The sequence below is a fragment of the Triturus cristatus genome, chromosome 7 (assembly GCF_964204655.1).
Source record: "Triturus cristatus chromosome 7, aTriCri1.1, whole genome shotgun sequence".
Taxonomy (NCBI): Eukaryota; Metazoa; Chordata; class Amphibia; order Caudata; family Salamandridae; genus Triturus; species Triturus cristatus.
This window is the reverse complement of record NC_140590.1, coordinates 1,592,342,711-1,592,369,502: the sequence shown is the minus strand read 5'-3', so window position 1 is coordinate 1,592,369,502 and position 26,792 is coordinate 1,592,342,711. Positions and strand designations below refer to the sequence as shown.

Below are 26,792 nucleotides of genomic sequence, written 5' to 3'. Positions count from 1 at the left end.
AAAACCTCTGAATCCTCAGCTCGGGTGGAGAGATTCCGCAGGTAACACCTGGGACTGCAGATGTGCACCCTCCCTGGTACACTGTCCGCCAACTGCTGCTTAGCACCAGAGAGTCACTGCTGGCAAGGGGAAATGCAGACGGATGCCCTCTCTGACCGGTAGGGGTGAAGGCACAGCTCAGCAATTAGAATGTAGATTAATATGCACATTAGCGGGAAGAGCAGGGTATGGCAGCAACGGCAAAGACAAACATCACAGGCTGTGGAAATCAACAAGTCGTATGCTACCACAGCAGATAATAACGAGATGAGGTCTAACCTCAAACAGTAGCAGAGTCCTCAGCTCAGTGGTGACAGACAGAGAAATAGATCAAAGCCACAAAGATCATGCAAATGAAAGAGACCAAGATAGCTGCCACAACAGGCATTTAGCTTTCGCAAAGTAGGAAGAAAATTATGCCAGTAATGACGGTGTGGAGGATAAAGAGAGGGGAAACCTGTGCACAGTAGAAGCAAAGTAGCAAGAGGAGCCAGAGATGTGACAACTACTTACAACAGGCAGAGGCATTCAACCCCAGAGCAGAGGTAGAGACTGAGATGTAGAAGGCAAGAAGTGGTCAAGCCTCCGAATATGGGTGAAGACAGCAGCCCGGTGAAGGCAGAGGTCAGGGATTCGGGAGCCACATTCTTCACCAGATGTAGAAGCCTAAAACAAATAATAAACAAATAATACCAACACTCTGTGAGCACATAAGATGAATAGACTTTATTGTAGATCAACAAGATAAGACAAATACGTGCAGCAGGGAGACAGCATAGCCACTGAGTGTCTGAAGAGGGTAAGTTTCTCACAGCTTTTAATGATACAAACCACAAAAGGAAAGAATGTCATTATTCATGTAATACAGGTTAAGCATAGAATATTTGTCCAATAAAAGGAGGCCTAAGCTGCGTGATACCTTTTATGGTCTGGGATGTACTGTTGCTTCCCACGTGTCCTGAGTACGTGACACTTTGGGACTGTCCAGCCTACTGCAATGTACCAGCTTTGGTACTTTTCCATAGAAATTATTGCAATATCTAGCATGTAGCAGTGTTACTTCTAAATATGGTATGCTGAAGCGCTTGTGGCTAAGCTAGCATCATGTACTTTTCGAATGAGGTCCTTAGGCAAGCCTTGTGTTGCAAGAGCATCTTTTTTTCTGCGCTATGGAAAAGTACAAGCATTTGGCTAATGATTTTGTGTCAACGTTGTGCAGGCCTGTAGATTAGTTATTTGGTATCAACTTATAAAGACCGTTTCTACAATGCTACACCAAGGGTCCAAAAACTGGGAGTTACCTCTTGGAGATCACAAACTTACTCCAGCAGAAGCCAGCAGGGCTCTGGCAGGTCCAGTGCAGCAGGTCTGCTGGGCAGTTGCAGGGAGGCCTCTGGAGCTTTTTATGTCGCTGTAGCTCAGAAAAGGATCAGTCAGTTGACCCTTCGAGTCACTTTAGTCTGGCATGCAGCGGGCAGGCCTGGTCTTCCTTCTCAGACAGCAGAGGAGGTCTCAAGCAGCCGGGTAGTCCTATAGCAGCAAGTCCTTCTGAGGTATCCACAGGTCCAGGAGTGTACTGAAGAGTTAGCCTGAGGGTCCCCTTTCTACACCTGATGCCCCCTTTGAATTGCGAGAAGCTTCTGGAGTTTTTGTCTTGCAGAAGTGTCTGGAGTTTCCTGCCTTCTTTCTCCAGTCCCAGTCAGTCTGGGGGCACAATAGGCTAGTGTGAAGTTTGTTGTGATTTGTTGTGAGTGTGCTGGGCCAGTGCCTTTCAAATTAAAGTGTAGTAGATGTCAGGTCCTCCCCCCCCCCCCCCCCCCTCTTTCATCAAGTCAGATACTGTCAACAACCAGACCCTCTACTGCAATACTGTCCGGGAGGAATACACAAAAGCCAATTGCCAACTACACCTATTTACGTGACCCAGGATACAGGCTGCAGGTATCAGATGGTTAGTACAAGAAAATGCCAACTTTCTAAAAGTACCATTTTCAGAATTGTAAATTAAAATCTTACTTTACCATTCAAGAGTGTTTTAAACTACAGTTGCTCAGACACCAATATGACATTACTACCTGCTCCCAAACAAGTTATCACTTATTAAATGGCATAAGGTAATCCAATGTTATTCTATAGCAGAGGTACGCCTAACAGTAGTGAAAAACTAGTTTAGAAGTTTTTCACTACCAGGAGATGTAAAACTTAAAAGGTACATGTCCAACTTTTTAAATACACGGCACCCTGCCCTATGAGTTGTTTAGGGCCTATCCTATGGGTGGCTTATATGTATTAAAGAGGGAGGTTTAGGCCTGGAAAAATAGTTTTTTTCCAGGGTGAAACGACAGTTTAAAACTGCACACACAGATTTAATGGCAGACCTGAGATGTGTTTAAAGGGCTACTTAAGTGGGTGGCAAAATACGTGCTGCAGGCCTGCTGGAAGCATTTAATTTACAGGCCCTGGGTACTTGTAGTATCACTTTACTAGGGACTTATAAGTAAATTAAATGTGCCAATTGGGCCTAAGCCAATTTTACTATGTATGGGTGAGAGCAGTGTGAGCCGGCGCTGACAGCGTATGGAGCATTTTAACTGAAAGTCTGGCACTGGTGCGGTTGATTGAAAAACCGTCCAGCGCAATTTCTTTTACTTTGTGTAGCGCCTCGGTGCAACTCTATTTTTAAAAATTAATACTTCTAATGGGGGGTGAATTTGTGTGCTGATATTATCATTCTGGTCTGCACTTGGCACCCACCTGATTCGGTCCCCGGTCCGTCACGGCGATTTTGTGCCGATTGAACGGAGGGACGCGACTCCTCCCCCTTGCTGCGTCACTTCCTCTACCCTCCTATATTTGGTAATGACCACACGACCGCGCAGCGGGCGCGCCGACATCGCGCCGAAAGCGCGCCTAAGGCAAGCCCGTCTGCGCCCGTCCGTGGCCGGCCGGGGACAGGGGCCACGACCCCTGGCCGAAATAGGTCAGTAATATGCTGGAGCGCGCAACAACTTCACGCCCTCTGTCCTGCATTTGCTAAAGCCTGTCTCCATAGTCTTAATGCGGAAGACACTAACAACTGTAAAGAGTGTCAGTATAACTGGCACAATAGATCTACGCTTAAGGCTGAGAACATTAGGCTTACATGCGGACTACTTAATACCAGATCTATGCGGAAGCATAATCTTGATATATACGATCTGCTCACAGATATGAAACTCGACCTCCTATTCCTTACTGAGACTTGGCTTGACTCCAACTCAGAACCGGATATAGTTGCTTCTCTCCCAGCTGGCTATACCATGGTACGACTGGACAGAACTGTGGGCAGAGGTGGTGGGATAGCTATAATATCTAAGCAGCCACTATGTTGTCAACTTGAACCTCTCGCTATCGCTGACAGTGAGACAGGAGCCTTTTCCATTAAGGTTAACGCTGGTAACACGGTGAAGGGCTTCTTGGTCTATCGCGCTCCTGGTCCTTTTACCCACTTTACTACCAGCCTAACCGAAGGTATAACGGAAGCCGCTTTGCGTAGGGACAAGTTTATGCTCTTAGGTGACCTTAACTTCCATTTGGATGACCAATAGGACAAAGGAGCCACTGACTTCTGTCAGCAACTACATTCCCTCCAATTACACATCAGATCTAAGGCCCCGACCCACCAAAAGGGCCACTTATTGGACCCTATCTTTGCCAACTGGGAAGACATTGAAGTTAAGTCCCCCGTCCCAGTCCCTTGGTCCGACCACTTCTTAGTGCCTTTTATAATAAATATCCCTGCTAGCAATATCCAAAAGCGTACCAACTCTAAATATATGAGCCGTAAATGGACTGCTTTTTCCAAAGCCAAGTTCGATACTGCTCTGACTAAAGGCGGCAGACCAGGAGGTGAGGATGCTGATACTGCATCGGATAGACTAGAAGGCCGCATTAATAATGCTTTAGATGACATAGCCCCTCTCTGTCATAAAAATCCCTGTAGTAGACCCCAGAGCTCTGCCCCCTGGTACAGCGATGAACTTCGCCTAGCTAAAGCGGAATGCAAACAACTAGAAAGACAGTGGAGGGTGGCTTACCTTGATCATGCAAAACAGAGGTATATAGACAAACGCAGAGAATATCATAGCTTGATCAGGCGTGCCAAAACAACTTACTTTTCAGGTAGGATAGGAGAAGCTAAAAACTCTACCAAGGAGCTATTCAAAATTTATAAGGAAATCTCTCTCTGTGGCTCATCTGTTGACCCGTCCTCGGTCTCAGAGGAATCCTGTAACCGCATTGCTGCTTTCTTTTCTGATAAAGTGGCCACCATCTACTCCACTTTTTCAGGGGGAAAGAAAAAGGGAACAGAGTTCAGTGAGAGTATATTGGTGGATGTGGGTGTTAATAGCCTGGACAACTTTTTCACCTCATCCCCTGACGGGCTCCAGCAGATATGCTGCTCCATTAAGTCAGGATCCCCCCGTGATCCGGCATCACCGAAACTTCTTGGAGAGAGTATCGAGATCCTTGAACCCTATATTAGGGATGTTCTGGATCTTTCCTTCAGATCCAGCACCGTACCCAAAAGTTGGAAGCAGGCTGTAGTACTCCCGCTTAAAAAAAAAACGAATCTTAGCTGGGACAGGCTGGACAATCTCCGTCCTATCTCACTCCTCCCCTACCTGGCCAAAGTAGCAGAAAGGGTGGCAAATCTTCAACTTATGGCATTTGTGGAGAAAGCCAACCTGCTCCATCCAACTCAGTTTGGCTTTCGTGCACGCCACTCCACGGAGTCTGCGCTGCTCATGGCCACTGAGACCATCAGGCAAGGGGTAGATGAGGGGCATACTATGGCCCTCATTCTACTTGACCTAAGTGCAGCCTTTGACACTGTAGCACATTTCACCTTGCTACAGTGTCTCAACAAAGGTGGAGTCACTGGGTCAGCGCTGAGGTGGATCCAATCTTTCCTGACCGATAGGGGTTTTCAGGTTAGACAGGGAGAACACTACTCTTGTGTGTTCAATCTTGATCAAGGGGTTCCCCAGGGCTCCGCCCTGAGCCCCACCCTGTTTAACCTATATGTTTCCCCTGTAGCCACCATTGTGGAAAGTCATGGCATCCAACTAGTGTCATATGCCGATGACATACAGCTGGTCATCTCGCTGTCACGGGCACCTGATGTTGCGGCATCCAGCTTCAGTGCTTGCATGCAGGAGCTTGCATCCTGGATGTCTAACAACTGCCTGAAGCTGAATGGGTCCAAAACTGAAGTGCTCGTGGTGGGAGGTGGTCTGAATGTGTGGTCCTCGGCATGGTGGCCAGCATGCCTGGGCTCCACTCCAGTGCCTTGTCAACAGGCCAAAAATCTTGGGGTGATGTTTGACTCCGACCTGTCATTTGCTCCCCAGATTAATCGGGTTGTCGGAATGTGCTTCGGTATACTCAAGAGTCTAAGGAAGATCCTGGACCTACTTCCAGTTAGTGCCAGGCAGACTCTGGTGCATGCCTTGGTCACATCTAGACTCGATTACTCTAACCTCCTCTATCTGGGAATAACAGCTAGAAGCTTCAATCGTCTCCAGGTACTTCAAAATGCCACAGCCCGGGTGGTGCTGAGGCTTCCTAGGAGAACGGCCTCTAAAGCTGCTTTGAAGTCCCTACACTGGCTTCCGATCAGAGAAAGGATTACCTTCAAAGCACTATGCATGTGTCACTGCATTATCGGGGGCAGGGCGCCCGTTCCCCTACACAGCCTCATCACCTCCTACAGACCGGAGCGGATGCTCAGATCCTCTGGCACCGGACTGGTAGTCGTCCCCAAAATTCATAAAGCTCGAATGGGGGGCAGATCTTTCAGGCTTCTTGCAGCCAAGAGCTGGAATATGCTTCCGATGGAGCTGCGCCTCGAACCTTCTGAGGACAAGTTCCGCAGAGCTCTAAAAACTCACCTCTTTCGCTCAGTACTGATGTAACCTCCCTGTTCTAGCCACTTCATACTTCTCACTCAGCGCGGGGACACGCCGGGGCGCGTAACCATGCGCTTTACAAAATTCCATAATAATAATAATTTAAAGGAGAGAGCAAACTACATACGCACTGGTTAGCAGTGGTAAAGTGCACAGAATCCTAAAGCCAACAAGTTCAGCAAAATAGGAGGGGTGAAGGCAAAATGTTTGGAAGACTACCAATTAAGTGTGTCAGGTCACACAGATGCTTTCACTTACAAGCGATCCTCTCAATTCACTTTTCTTTTGTATTTAAATAAAAGCCAGGTTCAACTATTTGCTTTCCATCAACATTCCTTGACGGGCACCTCCATCTCTGTTGGCTGACCACCGTACCGGTGCCATCAAACACTTTGTCTAATCAGGGATACCAGGTGGCCATGGACTTGTGACCGTCTGGTAGCCATGACAAATCAAGCAGAAACTGTGGTCATAGTCTTGACACAGACGGGTTTCATACACCTTCAGTTACTTAGGCATGCTAAGTGGTTGTTCACAACCAGTAGACATGCTTCATTCATTCAGGAACACTGAGTTACTCTTCACTTCCGGTGGCTGTGCTTCAACAGTCACCCTCAAACATATGCCCTGTTTTATTTGCCTTGAGGTAATCAGGCATGCCGAGTGGATGTTCACTTCCGGTAGCTTTGTTTGAAGCAGTCACGTGCCCTGGATGGCCTTCCGCACACAGTGGGCCACACTTTACTCACCTTCACCTCGAACACAGCTTTTCTGTCGCTCTACCATTCCCTCTCTGTGCTTGCCCTCACAGATGAACGTTCACTGCTGATATTATATCCCTTGCCCCATAATTTCTGTCATTTCCCCCTTCGCCTTGTCATTGTATCTCATTGTAAGGCTGGTGTTGCTTGGCTCTCCCTATCCAGCTGGGCTGAAGACTGAGCTTGCGGCTGCAATGGTTTGGCTTGTAAGTTTTGTGTAGCAGCAGCTGTGACAAAATAAACATGCTACCTCATGTCATAATACTATTTATGCTCTTCACGGTGTCCCCTCTGCACCTGCTGTTGGGGCAGGTATTGGGTATTTGCACTACCTTTCTAGATTCCCACAGTGGAGGAGTATAGCATTTATTGATGCAGCAGGTACAGTGGCACCAGGGCACAGAGCCCTGAGGCGCCTATTTAACTCTGACAATGCTGTATTATACTATCCCAACAGCAGTCAAATAGGCAATTTCCTTACTTGCACCAGGGTCAATGACACCCTTGCTATGCTACTGCCACAGGGAATTCCAGCAAGGCGGTGAGTGTTTACATGCCCTCTCCCTCCCCCTGCATCCTGCCATGGGTGCGACAAATGGCCTTTAAAGTGGTTGATCATCAGGGAGTAGGTGTCATTACTTCCCGATCATGGGGGCAGCCCTGCCTTCCAGGCTAGTGCCAGTTCTTTCCTAGCCTTGGGCTGTCCTGCCACTCCTGGTAGACTCTTAAGTGTGAAGTACTACCATGCAAACTCTCCTGCAGCTCCTCCAACCCAACTTGAGCTTCCAAAAGCAGCTGCTGCCAATCACAAGGGCACAGAATTTCACCTCCAGCAAAAACCCCTCAGATGTTCATGGGGGACACATGAAATCTATGAGAATTTGTCCACACTCCTCAATAATACTGTGCCTTGAACCATGTCTGAATGTCCTTCACTTCTTTACGTTAGTATGTGTGTTTTAAGTGCACATTTCAACTGCTGTTTAACCCAAAGAACCTGGGTCATACACTCCCCTCTAAGAGCATCTTTATATGTTTCCCACTCCATTGATCTATGCTGAGTGTATTCCTGAATATGTTGAAAAAAACTGTGGTATATTCCTTCCAGGTAGGCCCACAATAGCCCCATCGGTCAGAACCTCTGAGTGCATTGTCCACGGCAGTGTGCGAGTTCTTACCCGTCCGTCCTTCAGTGTGAGGATTAAGGGTGCGTGGTCTGACAGAAACCTGTTCAGGTATGCCAGATTATCAAACATTGCAATAATGTCCCCGTGTCTCAGCACATACTCTAATTTACTGTGTGCCCTATACACACTTAAATAATAAGAATAACTCTTATCTGGTTGAAGATGCTAAATTCTTACTATGTCAGAGTTAGACACAACTTCATTTAGGGTCTTTTCCATACCCAGTTTCATACCTGGCCCTGGGGGAAGCTTGTCCAGCCGCCAATTGGACACACAATTAGAAGAATCACCAGCCCATATTACCCTACTGTTTATGTATGAGGCTATTTTTTAAAATCTATTTAATGGAAAATGTTTTATCATCTATGTTAGGGGCATAAACAATTTTCAGGTTGGTTTCAAAGCCCTCCAGAGGTTCAGTCATGGGCCTGGCATGACATCACAGGGTTTGAAAGGAGTCCCTATAGCTACCCAAGTAATTACCTCTCTAGCATAGTTTAAATATATGTAGCAGCAAACGTGCTGCTCCACTCTTTTAGCCCATTTATCTCTTCATTTCCCTTAAAAAAGTGTGTTTCTAGGAGCTTATCAAATTGAATCTTATACCTTCAGAGATAAGAGTGCACCCTGTACCTCTTCAAATTCATTAATGTACTCTGCATAATGTAGATTTATTCACTACGTGTGGGTCCTCCAGAGGATCCCACACTTCGGCTTCCCTTCCCGCATTGGTCTCCCACCAGTGTCACAGTTAATCACATCTTTTCTCTGATTGTGTAAGCTAACGAATTGTTTATATAGTACAATCCAACACATCATTGATGAATTTACAAAACAAAATCCTTCCCAACCCCACTACCCAGAGCAGACACATAAAAGCACAACTGTTGATCCGTCCAAGTGTGTCACCAAGGCCCTTAAGTAAATCAAGTGCTCACCCCGTCCTTTATATAAACAACTAACAATCTGCAGGCAGTCTCTGTCTGATTTGGGATCCCACATGGCTAGGGAAAGTCCTAACCTCGCAGAGGTTGCCAGCTCTTAAACTCGCTTTTCACTACTGCAAGGCCTATCTCTCCCATAGGATAACAATGAGATTACCTTATTACATTTTTTAAGTGTAATTTCCATTTGGGAAGAGATCAGACCTCCAAGTCTGGTGTCTCTGGAATAATAATTTAAATTCACAACTTATGGTGAAGTCAGATTTTAAATTGCAATTCTGAAAATGCACTTTTAGAAAGTTAAAAATGAACAAAATACACCTTATCTGACTTTATTTATCACTACATTCCATTTCTCTCTATGATCACGAAATTCAGTTAGCGTGACCACATTTTATTGTGTATTATGAATTCAACCTAATTTAGAATACATTTCTGACACATCAAATCATATACTTTGGAACGCTATACCCATAGTCAGAGTCTAAATACATTTCAAAATCCAACATCTTAATTAATGCTTATATCACAAAACAGGTACAGAAATTAATTAATGGTTATATCACAAAATATATATAGAAATTAAAAACAACATCTGTGAGTTTGAAACTAATTCAAATGTACCAGTTCTCAAATTAATTACACAAGGAGTAACTTATTTGTCTCAATTGTCCATACTCCTAAAGTGAAACTTCACAAAGGGTTGGGGCACCATATTTTTCTGGACCAAAAACAAGGACCCTTATTTGCACGAAGGATCTCTGTATTCCATAGTCTCTTTTAGCAACTCCCTAGTGTGAAAGTGTGGACGTGTTTCGAATCACACAATTGTAGGTTCTCCTCAGGACCAAGAACTGAATACTACTGAGAGAGAAATGAAAGAAATGAAATGAACAAAACTGAGTGATATGAAACTCAGTTTAATGGGCTTCTAACACCCCTCTTTTTTCACTTAGAATTGTTTCTTCACACAAAGTTGCTTGTGCCATCCGTTTCTGGTTACATCAATAAACTAAAAGACTGAAACACAAATTGTGTTGCGTGGTAGAGAAAGTAATATGTGGATTCAAAACATCAGGACAATGGGTCTTAAAATTTGCTTTTGAAAATTGTGCAGAACTGTTGGGTGGCTTTTCACCCCCACTTTATTAAACCCTTCTTTATGGAAGTTTAGTGCCATACTAGTGGAAGAGTGTCATATCAAATCAGATTTTTTAAAAGATCAATATGATGTGATGCCAGCGTCTACTACCTTATTTCATATTTTAATATGTGACTGCCAGAAGATTGCCTTTATTGAATTCATTTTGTCTCAACAGGCTAAAACAGACATTCTCCCAGTGGATCGAGTGGATTTTAGAGCTGGCTATTCCACACAGGATCAGTACACAGTTTTGATTATTTACCCCAAGTGCCTATGAGGCACAGAGGCTTTGGTCTGTAACTGCTATGGTGTAGACTTCTTGCACTCTGTAATCGAGTGGATTACTAAATTGTATGCTGAAAGTTGTAATTTATTAGTGTTCATTAACCCTATGGACAGTACTCAAAGGCAGGATTCGAATTAATACCCCCCCCCCTTCAGTAGGTATGCGTTCACAATTTAGGTTAGTAAAAGAAGCTTATTTAAATTATGCAGCTACTATTTCAGCTTGATGATGTCACCCAGCACTGTTAAACCTTTTTGTGTTAGTTGGTGCCTTGTGCAGCACTAATCATGCAACAAGTCACTGTACTGCATAGTATGACCAATCAAAGTACACATTTTGCACAAGTCATCTTATGAAGCACATTCAATTATGTAAAATCTTTTAGTTTGGTGCTAAATGCTTGCAGACCCAAATGTCATAGAATATCACATCTTGGCCAAACCAGCATGTCTTGTTCCTTTTTTACTTTTCAGATGACTATAGTCTCCTGCTCCTTGCCTGCCTGCAATGGCAAGTCTTTGAAGAAGAGAATAAAACATGTGTGAGGATGCTGGCAGGAGATAATATTGAGATTAGTCGCGATCTGGACACTCGAGACATCAGCCAATACAACCCTGTACCCAACTTTATCCATTGCCGGTAAGAGTCAAGTTCTGTTCTGCCACATGTAAGGAAGCGATGATCCTTGTCTAAGTTTAACATTATTTAAGAAGCTGGTGCAAATACTGTGTCCAATTGACTATTTGCCTGACTGGTTTACCATAGTTCTCTAAAAGCAGATTTTCTAATAGCAGCCCAGTCCAAGATTTATGTTCTAATATTCAATGTCACCATGTTAGTAATTAGGCAGAAATTGATATATATGATAACACTGTAGATATTTTTTCACATACAGTGTTTAACAGGATAGTGGCCATGTAGACATTCTGATCACTTGATCATATCGCTCTTAAGAGTGACTGATGATCTCACCATGGGGAATGCCATGTTGTTGACATGAACACTATGTTATCTTCATTCAGCAGGTGCGAAAAGGCAGGCCCATCTGTGAATAGCTACTTTTATTTGTGCTGATTTTGACGTAGATCAGCCTTTGTTTCTAGTTGCATCTTTGTTTATTTTATTTGGGAAGTTGCTTAATTTATTTTTTATGCTAGGTTGATCTTGATATGTTACCATTATGCTTGAATGCTTTGGCCTCGATCAGTCTTGGCATATGTGGGATCATGTTGTTTTATTTCAGCTTTTTAGAGTGCTAAATTCTGCATTGGCTTCTTTAGAGCCTGGATATGAGAATCCTCTGGTCTTTGCGAGGAAAGCACGCAAGATGCTATGAAGAAGTCCTTAGATCAATTCCCAGTAGAACAGATGGGTCTTCGGGTTTCGGGCTTTTTCTGAATTTTCTACAGCCGTATGTATCAGACAGTGTTGTAGCTGGAACGGCCAACCCTGTGGTTCTGCAACCACCAGATATTTCCAGGTGGTAACTGCATTGGTCAAAGGTGAGGAGTTTGACAAATGGAATTTTGCCCGCATTCTCCAGTATTCAATCTTTCATAGATTAACATGCTTGTATCTTCCCCGTCGTCATGGTGGGAGTCTCACGGTAACAGAATGACCACAGCAGTACTAGAAAAAACTGAATAGCAAAATCCCATAGGGAATCATATTATTTGGTAACCAAACCTCATCATTATTTGGTCCAAAACTCAGCCAATCGGCTGCCAGCCCTGACATCACACTCCCCAGCAGAGCCACCCTGCCTCAGATTTCCAACCGCCTTCGTGTGAGGAGGAGTCTCCCTGAGCCTTGCTCAGTTTTGTTCCTGTGTGAACTTTTGACCTCTTGTTCAACTGGAAATCCTTTCTGTTCACTGGATTTGAGATACTGTGCTTCATATTTTTGCTTATTATGGCTGAAAGCTCTAAAAAGAGGCTCTTCAGGCCCTGCAGATCCTGTGGAAAACCTAGATTGTTTTCTGAAGACCCCCACAAGGACTGCTTGTATTGTTTACATCCTAAACATGTGCCTAAAGAATGTAAACATTGCAGAACCTTTTCTGCGAAAACCCTGCGTGACAGGGAGGCATGGCTACTGTTGTGGCTTCAAAAGAAGAAGGTCACTTCAGATTCTGACTCTGAAGAGGAATCTAGAACATCTAAAAAGAGGAAATCTTCTGCTTCTGAGGAAAAGATAGAGCTTAAAAAGCAGAAGACAAAAGGCAAAGAGGCTTCTTCGTCTTCACTTCCTCATACTCCTCTTAAAAAATCTACAGTCCAGAGAAGTTTCCTCAGCTCCGTCGACGGAAATTGGTGCATCGCCGGCTTTGATTTCAATAAAACCGTCGACAGCTCCGTCGGCGACGACTCCGTCGACAACTACCATAGCGACGACGACAGCTGCGTCGATGGCGACGACTAAGACATCATCGTCGAAGAAAGGCCCATCGACGGGGAGGCCGGTCTCGACCTCGTCGACGACTCCATCGTCAGCGACGATGACTTCGCCGACGGCCACCTCGTCGACGATAATTCATCTTTCCACGTCGATGAGAACTCCGTCGACGGGAGCTTCGTCGCCGGCATCCTTTAAGTCTCCCAAGGCAAAGACAATTTCATTAAAATCTATTCCATCGTCGACGGGCACGTCGACGAAGAAAAAATCTTCAGATTTTACGGCCTGGACAAAGCTCTCTCCGCTTCCTCCATCTAATCTGCTGGAATTACAGTCAGAAGATGAAGAGTCATCAGGAGTGGCATATAGTCCGTCTCAACTTCAAATTAAGAGCCAGGGGAGCGCGCAACCAAGATGGCCGCGTAGGTGCGAGGCTCCCGAGGACCTCCGCAACCTCCTACGATTATCCTGACATTATCCTGCCCTGGATGAGGGGACTATGTTGGTGAACCTGAGCTGAGGTGGCACCCGTTTCCCGCTTCCGAATCGGACCTCGGACACCGGAGTGAGCACCGATTGAAGTGTGCGGCCTTCCCCTCGCCGGACCCCGGATTTGCGCTGTGGGGTGATCCAGTGACAAAGTGAACAACAGCGGCAGGCAGGGCCTGGCGACTCGCGTGCCCCGCACTTTCGCTTTCGCTTTTGCACCACCTTGTCGTCTCTGCGAGGTTGGGTCGCGGAGCCCTTGGTGTTGGTGTGGTGTGGCCTTGCTGGGAGACCCTGCCTGCCTGCAGGCTGTGATCCACCCCGCTGCCCTGAGGGGGCCCCCCCGGAGCTCGTGTCTGCTTTCCTGCCCTACACGACGTGGCTGGTGCGACTGGGAGACTGGTGGCCATGGCCACGAAACAAGATGGAGACCGGGCAAAGACCAAATCGACCCGGCGCGGCGCCGTCCATCAGGCCAACAGTATGGACCGCTATACCCTCCAGAAGGGATCGCCCGATGGACCCCACAAGTCCCCTGAGAGCCCTCCTGATGCCCCAGACCTGCCCGCAGATTTGACTCTGCGAGATGTTATGGGCGCCATTGCCGAGATGAAGGCCTCGGTGGGCCAGCGGTTTGATACACTGGCGCAGAAGATTGACTCGGTCCTCGTGGATGTTGGCCTGGTGAGGGCCGATCTTTCCAAAACCAATGACCGAGTAGAGTCTTTGGCCCACACCGCATCGGGCCTAACGACAGATGTGGCGGCCTTGCAAACAGAGGTGCGCCGGCTTAGTCGGGCGACTGCGCTAATGGATCGACGCCTGGAGGACTCCGAGAGTCGGGCACGGAGGAACAACATCCGCATTATCGGGGTGCCCGAGGGGCGCGAGGAGGCGGCGGCGGATCTTTTTGTGGAGGACCTGATTGCTACCCATCTCCAGCCACGGGGGCTGAGCAAATTCTTCGCTGTGGAGAGGGCTCACAGGGTTCCCGGGGGAAGGCCGAATGTCGGAGCCCCTCCAAGACCTCTCATTGCCCGGATCTTCAATTTTCGGGATAGAGACGCTATCCTGCAAACCTCCAGACTGCATGGACCGGTCAAGCTTGACAATATGGAGGTTAATTTCTATCCTGATTTCACCCCGGCGGTCCAGAAGCAGAGACTGAGCTTCCTAGGCGTCAAACGCCGTCTTCGGGACCTAAACCTCAAATATGCCATGCTTTTCCCGCCCAAGCTGCGTGTGGAGGTGGATGGTCGCACGCATTTCTTTGATCGTCCCGAGGCGGCCGGGGACTGGCTGGATACTCTGCCCAGGGATCGTGATCGGGGGGGTGGGGGGGGGGGGCGGCGGGGGGAGACGGCACGCTGGATCAGGACTGAGGGTCTAATAATGGGCCTCACTCTGGACGAAAATGATGCCACTTTTGATTCTGCGTCAGTTTTTTGTAAGTTCCCCTCCTATGGAGGTTGTGTTGGGTCTCTTGGGGGTTCTCCCTCCTCCTCTAGGGGGTTTAGTTAGTCTAACTACATATGGGGCGACAGGCACACTGCACGTTGGGGGGGCTGTTTGGGCTCATGCAGGGGTGCAGGGAGGGGGGAGTTCTGTTGGGGTGGGTGGGTAGGGATGGGGTGTTGTTCGTTTTTATCACAAGGCAAACGTATTATTGTGTTGGTTTTAAAGTGCTCTCCGGGGTACGAATGATGGCTTTGGTATATGATGGGGGGTAGGGAACTAACTTTGTTATCCTGGAATGTGAATGGACTGGGGGACAGGATCAAACGGGGTGTGGTCCTGCAGTTTTTGAAGCGAATCTCGCCCGATGTAGTCTTTCTGCAGGAGACACACCTCATTGGTAACTCCTTCTGCGCCATGAATCGGCGTGGCTATCGCCTAGTGGCTCACTCGGGCTTCACGTCCGGCTCTCGGGGTGTGGGCATCATGGTGAAGAACTCGCTCCCGTTGGAGATTGATGAGGTGCTCCACGATGATAGGGGACGTTATACGGTCTTGGTGGGAAGACTGGAGGGCAAAGTGGTTGTCTTTGTGTCAGTTTACATCCCACCGGGGCTGCAGTCGACCACCTTTGTGGACCTTGGGCGCCTTCTCCTTGGCCTTCCGGGGGGGCTTTTAGTTGTGGGGGGGGATTTTAATGCGGTGGTATCTGGATCCTTGGATCGTCACCCCCCTAGGGACCTCCCCCGGGCACAGGCGTGGCTACCCGGCCTCTTAGATACATTTGGATTAGTGGACTGCTGGCGTTTAAAACACCCCGCGCAGCTGCAGTATACTTTCCACTCGGGAGCCCATGGTAGTCTCTCACGACTAGACTATGTCCTTGTCCCGGCGGCCCATGTTGGGAGGGTGGGAGAGGTACGCCATTTGCCACGGGGTATTTCGGACCACTCCCCGCTCTTACTGCACTTTGATGTCTTTCCGAGGGGTGAGGGTAGGGTGGTCCCAATCAATCCTTGGTACCTGCGCGACCCCTCCATTCGCGCTGCATTGATTAAATCCCTTCAGCGATACTTTGATGAGAATGTGGGGTCTGTGCCTTCGGCCATACCGCTATGGGAGGCCTTCAAGACAGTACTCCGAAGGGAGGCCCTATCCCTTATTTCCCATGCCCGGAGGCGCGAGCGGGAGGAGGTGACCCGGATGGAGGCTGAAATAGCTGAGTTGGAGGGGAATTTAGAAGGTGGGGTGACGGATGCTGCATTACATGTCCTCCAACTCAAGCAGGCGGCCTACAGGGCCCTCGTCACGGAGGCGGCCAGGGGCCTCAGTAGAGAGCAACAGGGGCGTCTGTATGATGTGGGTGATAAGGCTGGTAAACTTATAGCGTGGTTGGACAAAAAAGAGAGAGCGAATCGTGTGGTCCCGCTGATTGAGAAAACGGATGGTGTGTGTGTAACTGAGCCAGAAGAAATTGTCTCCTGCTTCGCGGATTATTTCCATGGGGTGTATTCCCCGGTGTCTCCCTGCTCGGAAGAGGATTCCCTTGCCCTGCTTAGTGATATCGCGCTGCCGTCCCTTTCCGGGGAGGACAGGGTGTCGTTGGACGCCGCTCCCACCTCCGACGAGATCGCCCTCGCCATACGCTCGGTCGCTTCCGGCAAGGCCATGGGTCCGAATGGTCTCCCTATCGAGTTGTACAAGTTACGACCGGATACGCTGGCACCCCACCTCCGGGCTATGTTCCTGGCGGCACACTCGGTGGGCTCCCTCCCGCCGGACCAGCGTCTGGCTACAATCGTGGTCATCCACAAGGAGGGGAGACCTCGGGACCGGGTTACATCCTATCGGCCCATTTCGCTGCTGAATGCGGAGCCCAAGATTCTTGCTAAGGTACTGGCCAATCGGCTGGTCGGCGTGGTGGGCGATTTGGTTCATCAGGACCAGTCTGGCTTTATTCCTCATCGCAACACAGCCCTTAATCTGCGGCGTTTGCACGGTGTGCTTGCACATGCCCCGTTCATACGGGAGCCGGCCATTTTGGCGTCCTTAGACGCCACCATGGCGTTTGACACGCTTGAATGGCCATATATCTGGGCGATGCTTGCGAAGTTTGGATTTGGCCAAGGGTTCATCAGTTGGGTCAAATTGCTATATTCGGGCCCCTTGGCGCAGGTGGTGGTGAACGGAAGAGTATCTGCTCCGTTTGAGCTGGGCCGGGGCACTCGACAGGGCTGCCCCTTATCGCCGCTCCTCTTTGCACTTGCCTTGGAGCCCCTGGCGGAGTGGCTGCGGTGGGAGCCTTCCATCCGTGGTCTCCGCTGGACCCCCGAGTATGAGGACCGCGTATCCCTATACGCTGATGACATCCTCTTGTACCTAGCTTCCCCACGTAAATCACTCATAGTACTGGTTGATGTTCTGCATTCATTCGGTCGTAACTCCGGTCTGGTCATCAACTGGGCTAAATCGTGTGTGTATGTTCTCTCTGGGGAGGCTCCTATCCTCCCGCGGGGCTGTCCGATCCAGGCCGCCCCGCAGGGATTCAGGTACCTGGGCGTCTTCATTACTCTGGACCCGGAGGCTCGGTATGATCGGAACTTGCTTCCCCCCCTCCAGCGTCTGAAAGAGGATGTCGCGCGCTGGCGGCGTTTGCCGCTTTCGCCGCTCGGCCGGGCGGCATTGTTTAAAATGATGTCGTTGCCGCGTTTCCTATACGCGTTGCAGAACACGATGGACCTCGTCCCAGCGCGCTACTTCCGCGAAGTGGAGAGTTTGCAGCGCCGCCTGTTCTGGGACGGGAGGCCACGTATTGCCCTGGCTAAGCTGACGCTCCCCTGGTATGATGGGGGGATTGCCCTCCCGGATATTAAACGGTATTATTGGGCCTCCCAGCTAGCTGCAATTAATCAGGGCCTATATGGGCCAGCCTTAAACCCGGCGTTTGAAATGGATAGGATGCTACTTCCAGGCGGTGACTATAATCGAGCGCTCTACTCTAGCGCGCCCGACGCTCGCCTGACGGGCCCCACGCGTGTCATGGTGCGAGTGTGGCACGCGGCCAATGCTGCAATGGGGTGGAAGGACCGTTTGACCCGGGCGTCACCACTATACGCATCTGAGCGGTTGGGCTCCTTGTGGACCTCGAAGGGCTTTGAGAAGTGGGATTTAATAGGCATCAGCAAAGTGGGGGATCTCTGGACGAGGGGAGGATTTAAAACGTTCGAGATGCTGCAGACGGAATTTCAGTTGCAGGGCAGCGAGTACTTTCGGTACTTGCAGGTCCGGCATGCGCTGGGCTCCGTCTTTCCGGACGTTGCCTCCATCCCGGAGTGCTCCCCCCTGGAGGATAGAGTGCTGGATGGACACGTCCCTGACAGCACGATCTCACTGATCTACAAAAAACTGATCGACGATCGCTCAGACTTGCTGACTGCCCTTCGTGAGGCTTGGGTTGCCGATGGGCTGGAGCTGGACGACGAGGACTGGATCTCCGCGGTGGCCTCCCCGAAAGAGGTGGCCATACCGGCTCGCCTTCGTTTCGTCCAGCTCAAGATACTCCACAGGGTCTACATGACGGGGCCAAAGCTCCTGCGTATGGGCTATGCTGAGGACGGTTTGTGTAAGCGTGGGTGTGGTGCGCTGGGGACTTTTCTGCATATCCTGTGGGAGTGCCCGCAAGTGGAGGGGTTCTGGCGAGGTGTGCATGAGGTGCTGCGAGTGGTCACGCATGTGGCGCTGTTGCCCGAAGCGAGGAGATGCCTGTTGAATGTGTGGGAGCCTACCGATTACTCGGTGCCGCAGACGTGGTGGGTGACTCTGGGGTATATGGTTGCCAAGCGTGATATTGCCCAGCTGTGGGGATCCCGGAGCCCCCCGACTGTCTCGGCCTGGAAGGAACATATGGATTGGTGCATGTTTCGGGAAAAGGTGGTGTATGTGGCGAGAGGTAAGCCTGCGACATGGGTGAAAGTGTGGGGCCCCTGGAACGCCTACCGCGGGGGAATCTGTGCTCCACCCCTATTGCCTGATCCGTCGCCGGCCCCGTCCCCTTAGCCAACTCATCCCCCCGGTACCTGGGCATTAGGTGTCCCCAAACCTAGTTCTGATCTCTCCCCCCCCTCTTGAGATTCCTATGGATAGCTAGAATTCCCCCTCTAGGGGAGCACATGTTGCTATTCCGATTAAGGATTGCCTTGTGGGTTTGTTTGTGTTTGTTGTTCTTCAAATTTAAAATGGAACCGTATAATGGGGTCTGAATAGTGTGGCACGCAACGATGTTATCTCCTGTAAATGCTCGGCCGCAGCACCATGTGTTTTATAAATGTATACCATATGCTCCTTTTATTGCTAGCGGCCGGCCGGAAGGTTGTAGGCCCATATTTGTATAATTTTTTTGAGTCTTGTAATAAACGGTTTCAAAAAAAAAAAAAAAGAAAAAAAAAAAAATTAAGAGCCATGAGATTGACGATGAAGAATATCAGGAGGTTCAGGGAGTCTTCTCTTTCCAGGATCGTCCTGCACAAGATTCTAGGAGGTATGAATCATTTCAACAGACATATGACTACGAAGAGGAGGAAGAACCTCAGCCTGATTTTAGAGAGGACACTATCTCAATGCCCATTTCCCTAGTAACAGACTTGCGGCTTATGATAAATGATTATTATCGACGTTTTCCTGACGCTAACACTCAGGCGTCAAATACTTCAGATAAGCCTGATCAAGTTCAACCACCTCATTCCTCTCCCAAGAGTTCAACTCAGAAAATTCAATCTCCCCCTATTGTGACAATTAGGGATGACTTAGAGGAAAGTGACGCGGGTCAACCGGAAGAAGGAGAACTTCTTCAGGATTCTCAGGTTGGGGATGAATGGGACCAATATATCCTCCCAACAACTCCGTCTCCATCTCCTTCACCGGCGAATGCTCCACCACAAGACATTGGAGGTTTCCATGATATCATGGAGAAAGCGTCAAAAAGATTTGAGCTTCCGCTTCCAGTACAAGAAGCTGAGTGTTTCCTCTATGATTTCAAAGAAATCCATTAGATCTATTCCAATAATCTCTCACATTTGGGAGGAAGGATTAAAAATAATGAGGAACCCGGCTTCGGTAGCTGCCTCAGTCCCCCGGATAGAAAAGAAATATAGCGCCCCAGAATCTTCTTCGGCCTGTTTAATTGAACATCCGCGGCCGGAGTCTGTGGTGATGCAGGCCGCTCAAAGGCACTCCAAAATCCGGTTTCCACATCTGCAGTTCCCCCGGATAAAGAAGGGAGGCGAATGGATGGTGCGGGGAAGCGTTTTGCTGTGATGGCAGCGTCTTCCATAAAGGCCTTGAAAGCATTAGCCCTCATCAGCAGATACAATAGGCAAATGTGGTCTGATATAGCACCTTTACTATCTCATCTGCCAGAGGATAAGAAAGAAGAAGCAGCTGCTATTTTACAGGATGGGGCTCGGGCGGCCTCGGAATCCATAGACATTGCGATGGATTTGTCTTCAGTGGCGTTCAGACAAATGGCAGGTGCAGTGGCCCTACGAAGGCAAGGATGGCTTAAAGCCACTTCTTTTAGACCAGAAGTGCAAGAGAAAATAGTAGACATGCCGTTTGACGGAGAGAACCTATTCGGAAAACATGTGGATGATGCCCTCCAAAGTTTTAAAACTGACACGGATACAGCGCGTGCGTTGGGATCTCTTCAGCAGGGCAGGTTCCAGTCCTTTCGGAGGACAGGATCCAGAGGACAATTTATACAAAGATCTTCTTTACAATCAAATAGATATCAGCCGTACAATCAGCAGGGATATCGCCAATATTCAAATAATCAACAATTTTGTTCATCAAACACTTACCAACAACAGTCCAGAGGTAGATCATCTGCGAGAGGCAAATCGCAACAATCCAATAGATGACAGTGACTCTGTCGAGGCACCCGCCACTTGTTCAAACAGCAGCAATCATTACTTTTATCCGGCTTGGCTGTCGATAACAACAGACAGATGGGTTTTGGATGTGATTCAACATGGCCATACCCTGGAGTTCATACAAAAGCCCCCAAATCATCCTCCTATACACAGGAGACAAGAACATCTTTCATCCCTCAAGGAAGAAGTTTCATCTCTTCTACAAAAGGAAGCAATAGAAGAAGTTCCGCACCTTCAACGAGGGAGGCTTTTATTCGCATTTCTTTCTAATAAAGAAAAAAGACACATCAAAATGGAGGCAGGTAATGGACCTGAGAGGTTTGAACAAATTCATCCAAAAGAAATCATTTCGAATGTTATCCCTGCAAGAAATACTCTTTTTGATTGGCAAAGGAGATTATTTTGCATCCCTGGACCTCTTAGATGCTTATTTTCATGTCCCAATTCATATAAATCACAGAATATTTCTGCGCTTCATGGTGGCGGGGCGCTATTATCAATTCAAAGTATTGCCTTTCGGTCTAAAGTCGGCGCCAAGAATCTTTACGAAGTGTATGGCGCCAGTAGCAGCACATCTAAGACTTCAAGGTCACCAATTTTCCCTTATCTAGACGATTGGCTCATAAAAGGTGGTTCGTTCAGAGAAACCCAACATTCTCTACAAGTGTGCATGAACCTTTTCAATCGTCTAGGTCTGAGAGTCAACCTAGAAAATCACATCTCATGCCTTCGCAGTCCCTTCAATTTCTGGGAGCTCTAATTCGCAAAAAGCTGACGTCGCATTTGCAGATAAAAAAGTCAGTTTCAGTAAGAACCTACAAATCATTGTTGGGGATAATGTCCTCTTGTATCCCCCTACTTCCCAATTGCAGACTTCACATGAGGCCTATTCAAGAACTGCTAGACAAGCAATGGATTCAGTCACAGGGATCCTTCGAAGATCGAATAGTTATCACTCCTCAGATCCTAAAGGCCCTGTCATGGTGGAAGATCAGAGATCATTTAGCGGAAGGACTGACTTTCGAACCACAGAACTACAGTTTTGTGATGATGACGGACGCTTCGCTACAAGGTTGGGGAGCGCATCTGCAGGAGCTCGAAATTCAAGGTCACTGGTCAAAGAGCGAAGCGCAGCTCCACATCAACTTGCTGGAACTAAAGGCTATTTTCTTGGGTCTAAAAGCATTTCTTCCCAGGATTCACGATTCAACAGTACTTGTCAAGACAGACAGCTCAACATCCATGTTTTACCTTCTAAAACAAGGGGGTACAAAATCAAAAATATTGTCGAAGCAAGCACAAGAAATTTGGAAGTGGCTTCTGAATCACAACATATCACTTCAAGTCCAACACGTTCCAGGGGTGGACAACACAAGAGCAGATGTTCTGAGCAGATCGTCCAAGGTTTCTCACGAGTGGGAACTGGACCAAACGCAACTTCTCAAAGTATTCAAGCTATGGGGCACTCCAAAGCTAGATCTGTTCGCGGATCGCCACAATTCAAAATGCAAACACTTTGCAAGCAGGTTTCAACAAAAAGGGTCGTGGGGCAATGCGCTGCAGATGTGTTGGACAGGGATGTTTGCGTATGCATTTCCACCATTTCCTCTAATATCAAAGGTCTTGAGAAAGATTAAATCAGAGCCGTGCCATCTGATTTTAGTTGCCCCAGCATGGCCGAGACAAGCGTGGTTCTCAGAACTTCTCAAATTCTCAGTGACACCCAGGATACAGTTTCCATTAGTGCAGGATCTAATCACTATGAACAGCGGCCAGATACTGCATCCAAATTTGAAATCGCTGAACTTGTCAGCATGGAACCTCACGAACATGAGTTCCAACTTTTGAATATCCCTCAGGAATGCCGGGAGATTCTGTCACGATCTCGAGCAATCTCTACAAATAAAACATATTCTTCTAAATGGAAGAGATTTTGTCATTGGTGTGCATCTAAAGGTCTACATCCTTTTCAAGTCTCTTCGGATCAAATTCTTCCATATCTTTTAATGTTGGCCAAATCTGGACTTTCTCATATGTCTATAAAGGTACATTTGGCGGCTATTTCAAGGTACACAAGAGTTCCTGACCACCCATCTCTTTGGTCTCAAAGAGTTATTAAAGAATTCTCAAAGGGCTTTTCAGGATGTTCCCACCAGTCCAAAGACCAGTGGTTACTTGGCAGCTTAATACGGTCCTTGCACAGCTCATGAAACCGCCATTTGAGCCAATACATAAGGCGAATTTACAGTTTATCTCATGGAAAACAGCGTTACTATTAGCGCTCACGTCGGCAAGAAGGGTCAGCGAGATCCAAGCCTTCTCAATTGCAGATCCATTTCTACAATTCAGACAAGACTGAGTTATTCTGAGAACGAACCCAAAGTTTATTCCTAAGGTCCCCTCCAACTTTCATCTAAATGAACCGGTGGTTTTACCTACATTTTTTAAAGATCCTTCATCATCTGCAGAAAGAGCTCTTCACTCTTTGGACATTAAACGATGTCTGAAATTTTACATCGATAAGACGAAATCGTTCAGAAAAACAAATCAACTCTTTGTAGCCTTTTATGGCCCCAGGAAAGGTTTAGCACTCTCCAGATCCAGTATTTCAAGGTGGATAACTTCAGCGATCTCCTTGTGTCATGTCAAAGCTGGAAAACCTTTACAAGCCAAGTTAAGTGCGCACTCCACAAGAAAGATGGCAACTTCTACAGCTCTATTCGCAGGGGTGTCGTTGCCGGATATTTGCAGAGCTGCGACATGGAAAAATACGCACACCTTCACTAGACACTATTGTCTAGACACAGCATGGAAAAAGGATGCAGCAGTGGGACAGGCGGTTCAACAGCATCTATTTCATTAAGGTATTTATTAAAATATAAATGGATGTGTGTATATATATATATATATATATATATATATATATATATATATATATATATATATTCACTTAAAAAACCATAGGTTTCACATACGTTATAGTTCGGAATTAGCATTTAAAAAACCTTGCAAATTCACTTAAAAAACCATAGGTTTCACACAGGTTATAGTTAGGTGGATATTCCACTCGTAAAAAACCAATGAAATTCCCCCGTTATAGTTAGTTCAGATAACTATAACTCGCGCGCCCGCAATCCACTGCTCATGACGTCCCATATTACATCACTCATAACATGGTCAGTGGCATCACTCATGACATCACTGATGACATCATCCTTGTGATAGAGTTTGCGGTCGCGCGAGTTATAGTTATCTGAACTAACTATAACAGGGGAATTTCATTGGTTTTTTACGAGTGAAATATCCACCTAACTATAACCTGTGTGAAACCTATGGTTTTTTAAGTGAATTTGCAAAGTTTTTTAAATGCTAATTCCTAACTATAACGTGTGTGAAACCTATGGTTTTTTAAGTGAATTTGTACGTTTTTTTTAAATGCTAAGTTATGTATTTATTACATTTTTTTTTTCAAGGTTTTTCACCGTGCGCGCACCTCACCGCACGCGCGCGCGCTTTGGGCGCACCGTGCGCGCACCCCGCGATTTAAAAAAAAAAAAATGATTTTTTTTCCCCTTGGGGGTCCTTCTGTGACCCCCTGACAAAGGCTAGGGGTCAGGAACTCTCTTCCCTGCCCCCTTTTCACGTTTTCCCCCTTTTTTCCCCCTTTCCTTTTCAGTGCGGGAGACAAAATGGCGGCCGACACTTCCTGATTTCGACCGATTCGAATGTTTACCGACATCTAACAACCAATCAGAATTTCGCTCGCGCACGGCACCGTGCGCACACGTGCGCGCACAGTGCGCGCACTGTGCGCGCGTATAGATATTTATATGCTTTTAAATGCTATTTTCTCAGGAAACACTGAACAGATTGACACCAGACCTGCAAAAGGCACTTCCCTGACCTGAGGACTTCCTCTCTCCCAAATTTCAAGTAATTCTGTTCAGCCGTTCGGGCTGTACCTTCGACTAAAGGTCCTATGGAAAAATGCATGGGGAAAACGCGTTTTGGGACCCCCCTTTTTTCTCGGCCCCCGCTTGACGAATCACCCCGAGACTTTCAGGGTAGGAGCTGAGCGGAGCGCCCCATTTGTTTTGAAAATTTCGCGAGGATTCGTCAACCGGCGCCAAAGTTATTCAAAATATAATTTTGAGATTTCCTATGGAAACACGATCCTAAATATAACTATCTACTGGCGACCGCCAGTAGATAATATATATATATATATATATATATATATATATTTTTTTTTTTAGGTAAATGTTTTGGTTTGCATATTACAAATGTTTATATGTCTTCTCTACTAATGATTTTCTGAGATATTTTGAAAACTGTAATGTATGTTAACATTCTACACAAAGGAGCAAAGCCCACTGTCTATTTGGGGTTCTATCATGGAAATGCAGTTTGGGATAAGTACTGCTTGCTATTCTGATACAAGCATGTGAATCTATGAAAGATTGAATATTGGAGAAAAAACGAGTTACTTACCTGTACACTATGGTTCTCCAGTATTATCTTTCATAGATTCACATGCGGCCCGCCCACCTCCCCATTTCTCAGGCAGAACCTCATTATCTCTAGATATAACCTACTCTCTCACTCGGGGCTGGAAATCTGAGGCAGGGTGGGGAGTGTGATATCAGGGCTGGCAGCCGATTGGCTGAGTTTTGGACCAAATAATGATGAGGTTTGGTTACCAAATAATATGATTCACTATGGGATTTTGCTATGCAGTTTTTTCTAGTACTGCTGTGGTCATTCTGTTACCGTGGGACTCCCACCATGACGACGGGGAAGATACAAGCATGTGAATCTACTAAAGATAATACTGGAGAACCATAGTGTACAGGTAAGTAACTAGTTTTTTTATCATCCTCAAGTGCTAAAATCTCAGTTAAGGGCACCATGAGTGTCAACACATTACATTCATTCAAATGTGAATATCTTCTAGGACAAACCTCAGCCTCTGCACCAGTGAACTCCCCAAATCAGCTTGACCAAAGCTATATCTCATCAACATGTATATTATGACTGACAGTGTAAGACTTTATTTCATAGTTGTGCATGTGTAAAACACAATGAGGATAGAGGGGAGCCTGTATGACATATGCATGTGAATACATTCTTGAAAGAGGAGTGGGCACTTTGTAATGCCCATCTAAAACAGTCAGACATTGAAGGTTGTAGCCTTGGCAATGCTGCTTGAGCCAGCCCATTTCTTCATCCTGATCAACACGGTGATGTAGTCCACTGTGTGGAAGACAACCAAAAGATCGAGAAGTATGTGACGTGGTAGCTGTCTTTCAATCATTGCTTTGGGCGGATTTGCTTGCATGGATCTAAAATAGCAGTGTCTGCTAGATGATGTGCCCAGAACCTCAAATATCTTTTTTTGTAAACTGTAGCAATGACTATCTACTGTATAAGTTGTTAGCTGAAAGGGCGGGTTAGATGCTGAGTAAAAGTGGATGGGAAGTTTTTAAGCTAAATTTCTTTTATAGCAGGGTGTGATTGACTGTCTTCAGAGTCCGATTCCAGCCCAATTTAGTATACCAGAAGTATGTTAAGCACATCAGTAGGTAGTCTCCCATGTTATCACTGTGTATATTAACCCCCAATTGGTAGTAGTAGTATATATATGTTTATTGAGACATTCCCCCATAAAACATAACTAAATACAATACATTTTATGCAGGGTGATATATAAGGCAATATAAGCTGAAGGTCCCCAGCGCAAATTATTTTTTATATTTAAAACTATGATCAAACAGTGCATCTATAATTAATAGCTTTTAAAAATTGTGCAATGCCTACTGCAACGCCAAAAAAGTATATATTCCTAAAAATGCAATTGCCTCTTGTCTTGATTGTACAAGATATTTAAGAAAAACTGGCTTTAAAAAGTTTTTAAGGGTGATAAAATGAAAGGGACGGTGAATAAAAGCATGACATATGGACCATTTAGTATTTAAAAACACAAGCAAACACAATTTCTCTCCTGAGGCCTCATATAAAATTTGTGTTTTAAAAAACAAATGGATTACAGCCAAGACAGATCTTAAGAATTTCTAGGCGCACCTTTGGCTCTTGTAGAAGGAAAAAGGTCAGGTCTACCTAGTGTACTACGAGAAAACATGATTGATGGTTTCTTGGATAGAAAATTCATGTCTAGACTTAGGAACAGTTGCTGGGAGGAGTTTCCCGAGCTATATTTT

At 46.8% G+C, this 26,792-nt stretch overlaps 1 protein-coding gene across 1 annotated transcript in view; it reads left to right on the top strand.

Annotated features, from left to right (window-relative positions):
* LOC146812454 (piezo-type mechanosensitive ion channel component 2-like) overlaps positions 1-26,792 on the top strand; it is a 711,007-nt gene that overhangs the window by 351,108 nt on the left and 333,107 nt on the right. Inside the window, exon 25 of the mRNA XM_085619448.1 lies at positions 10,786-10,951. Coding sequence (XP_085475574.1) covers positions 10,786-10,951 — 166 coding nt within the window. The remainder of the gene's footprint in view (positions 1-10,785; positions 10,952-26,792) is intronic.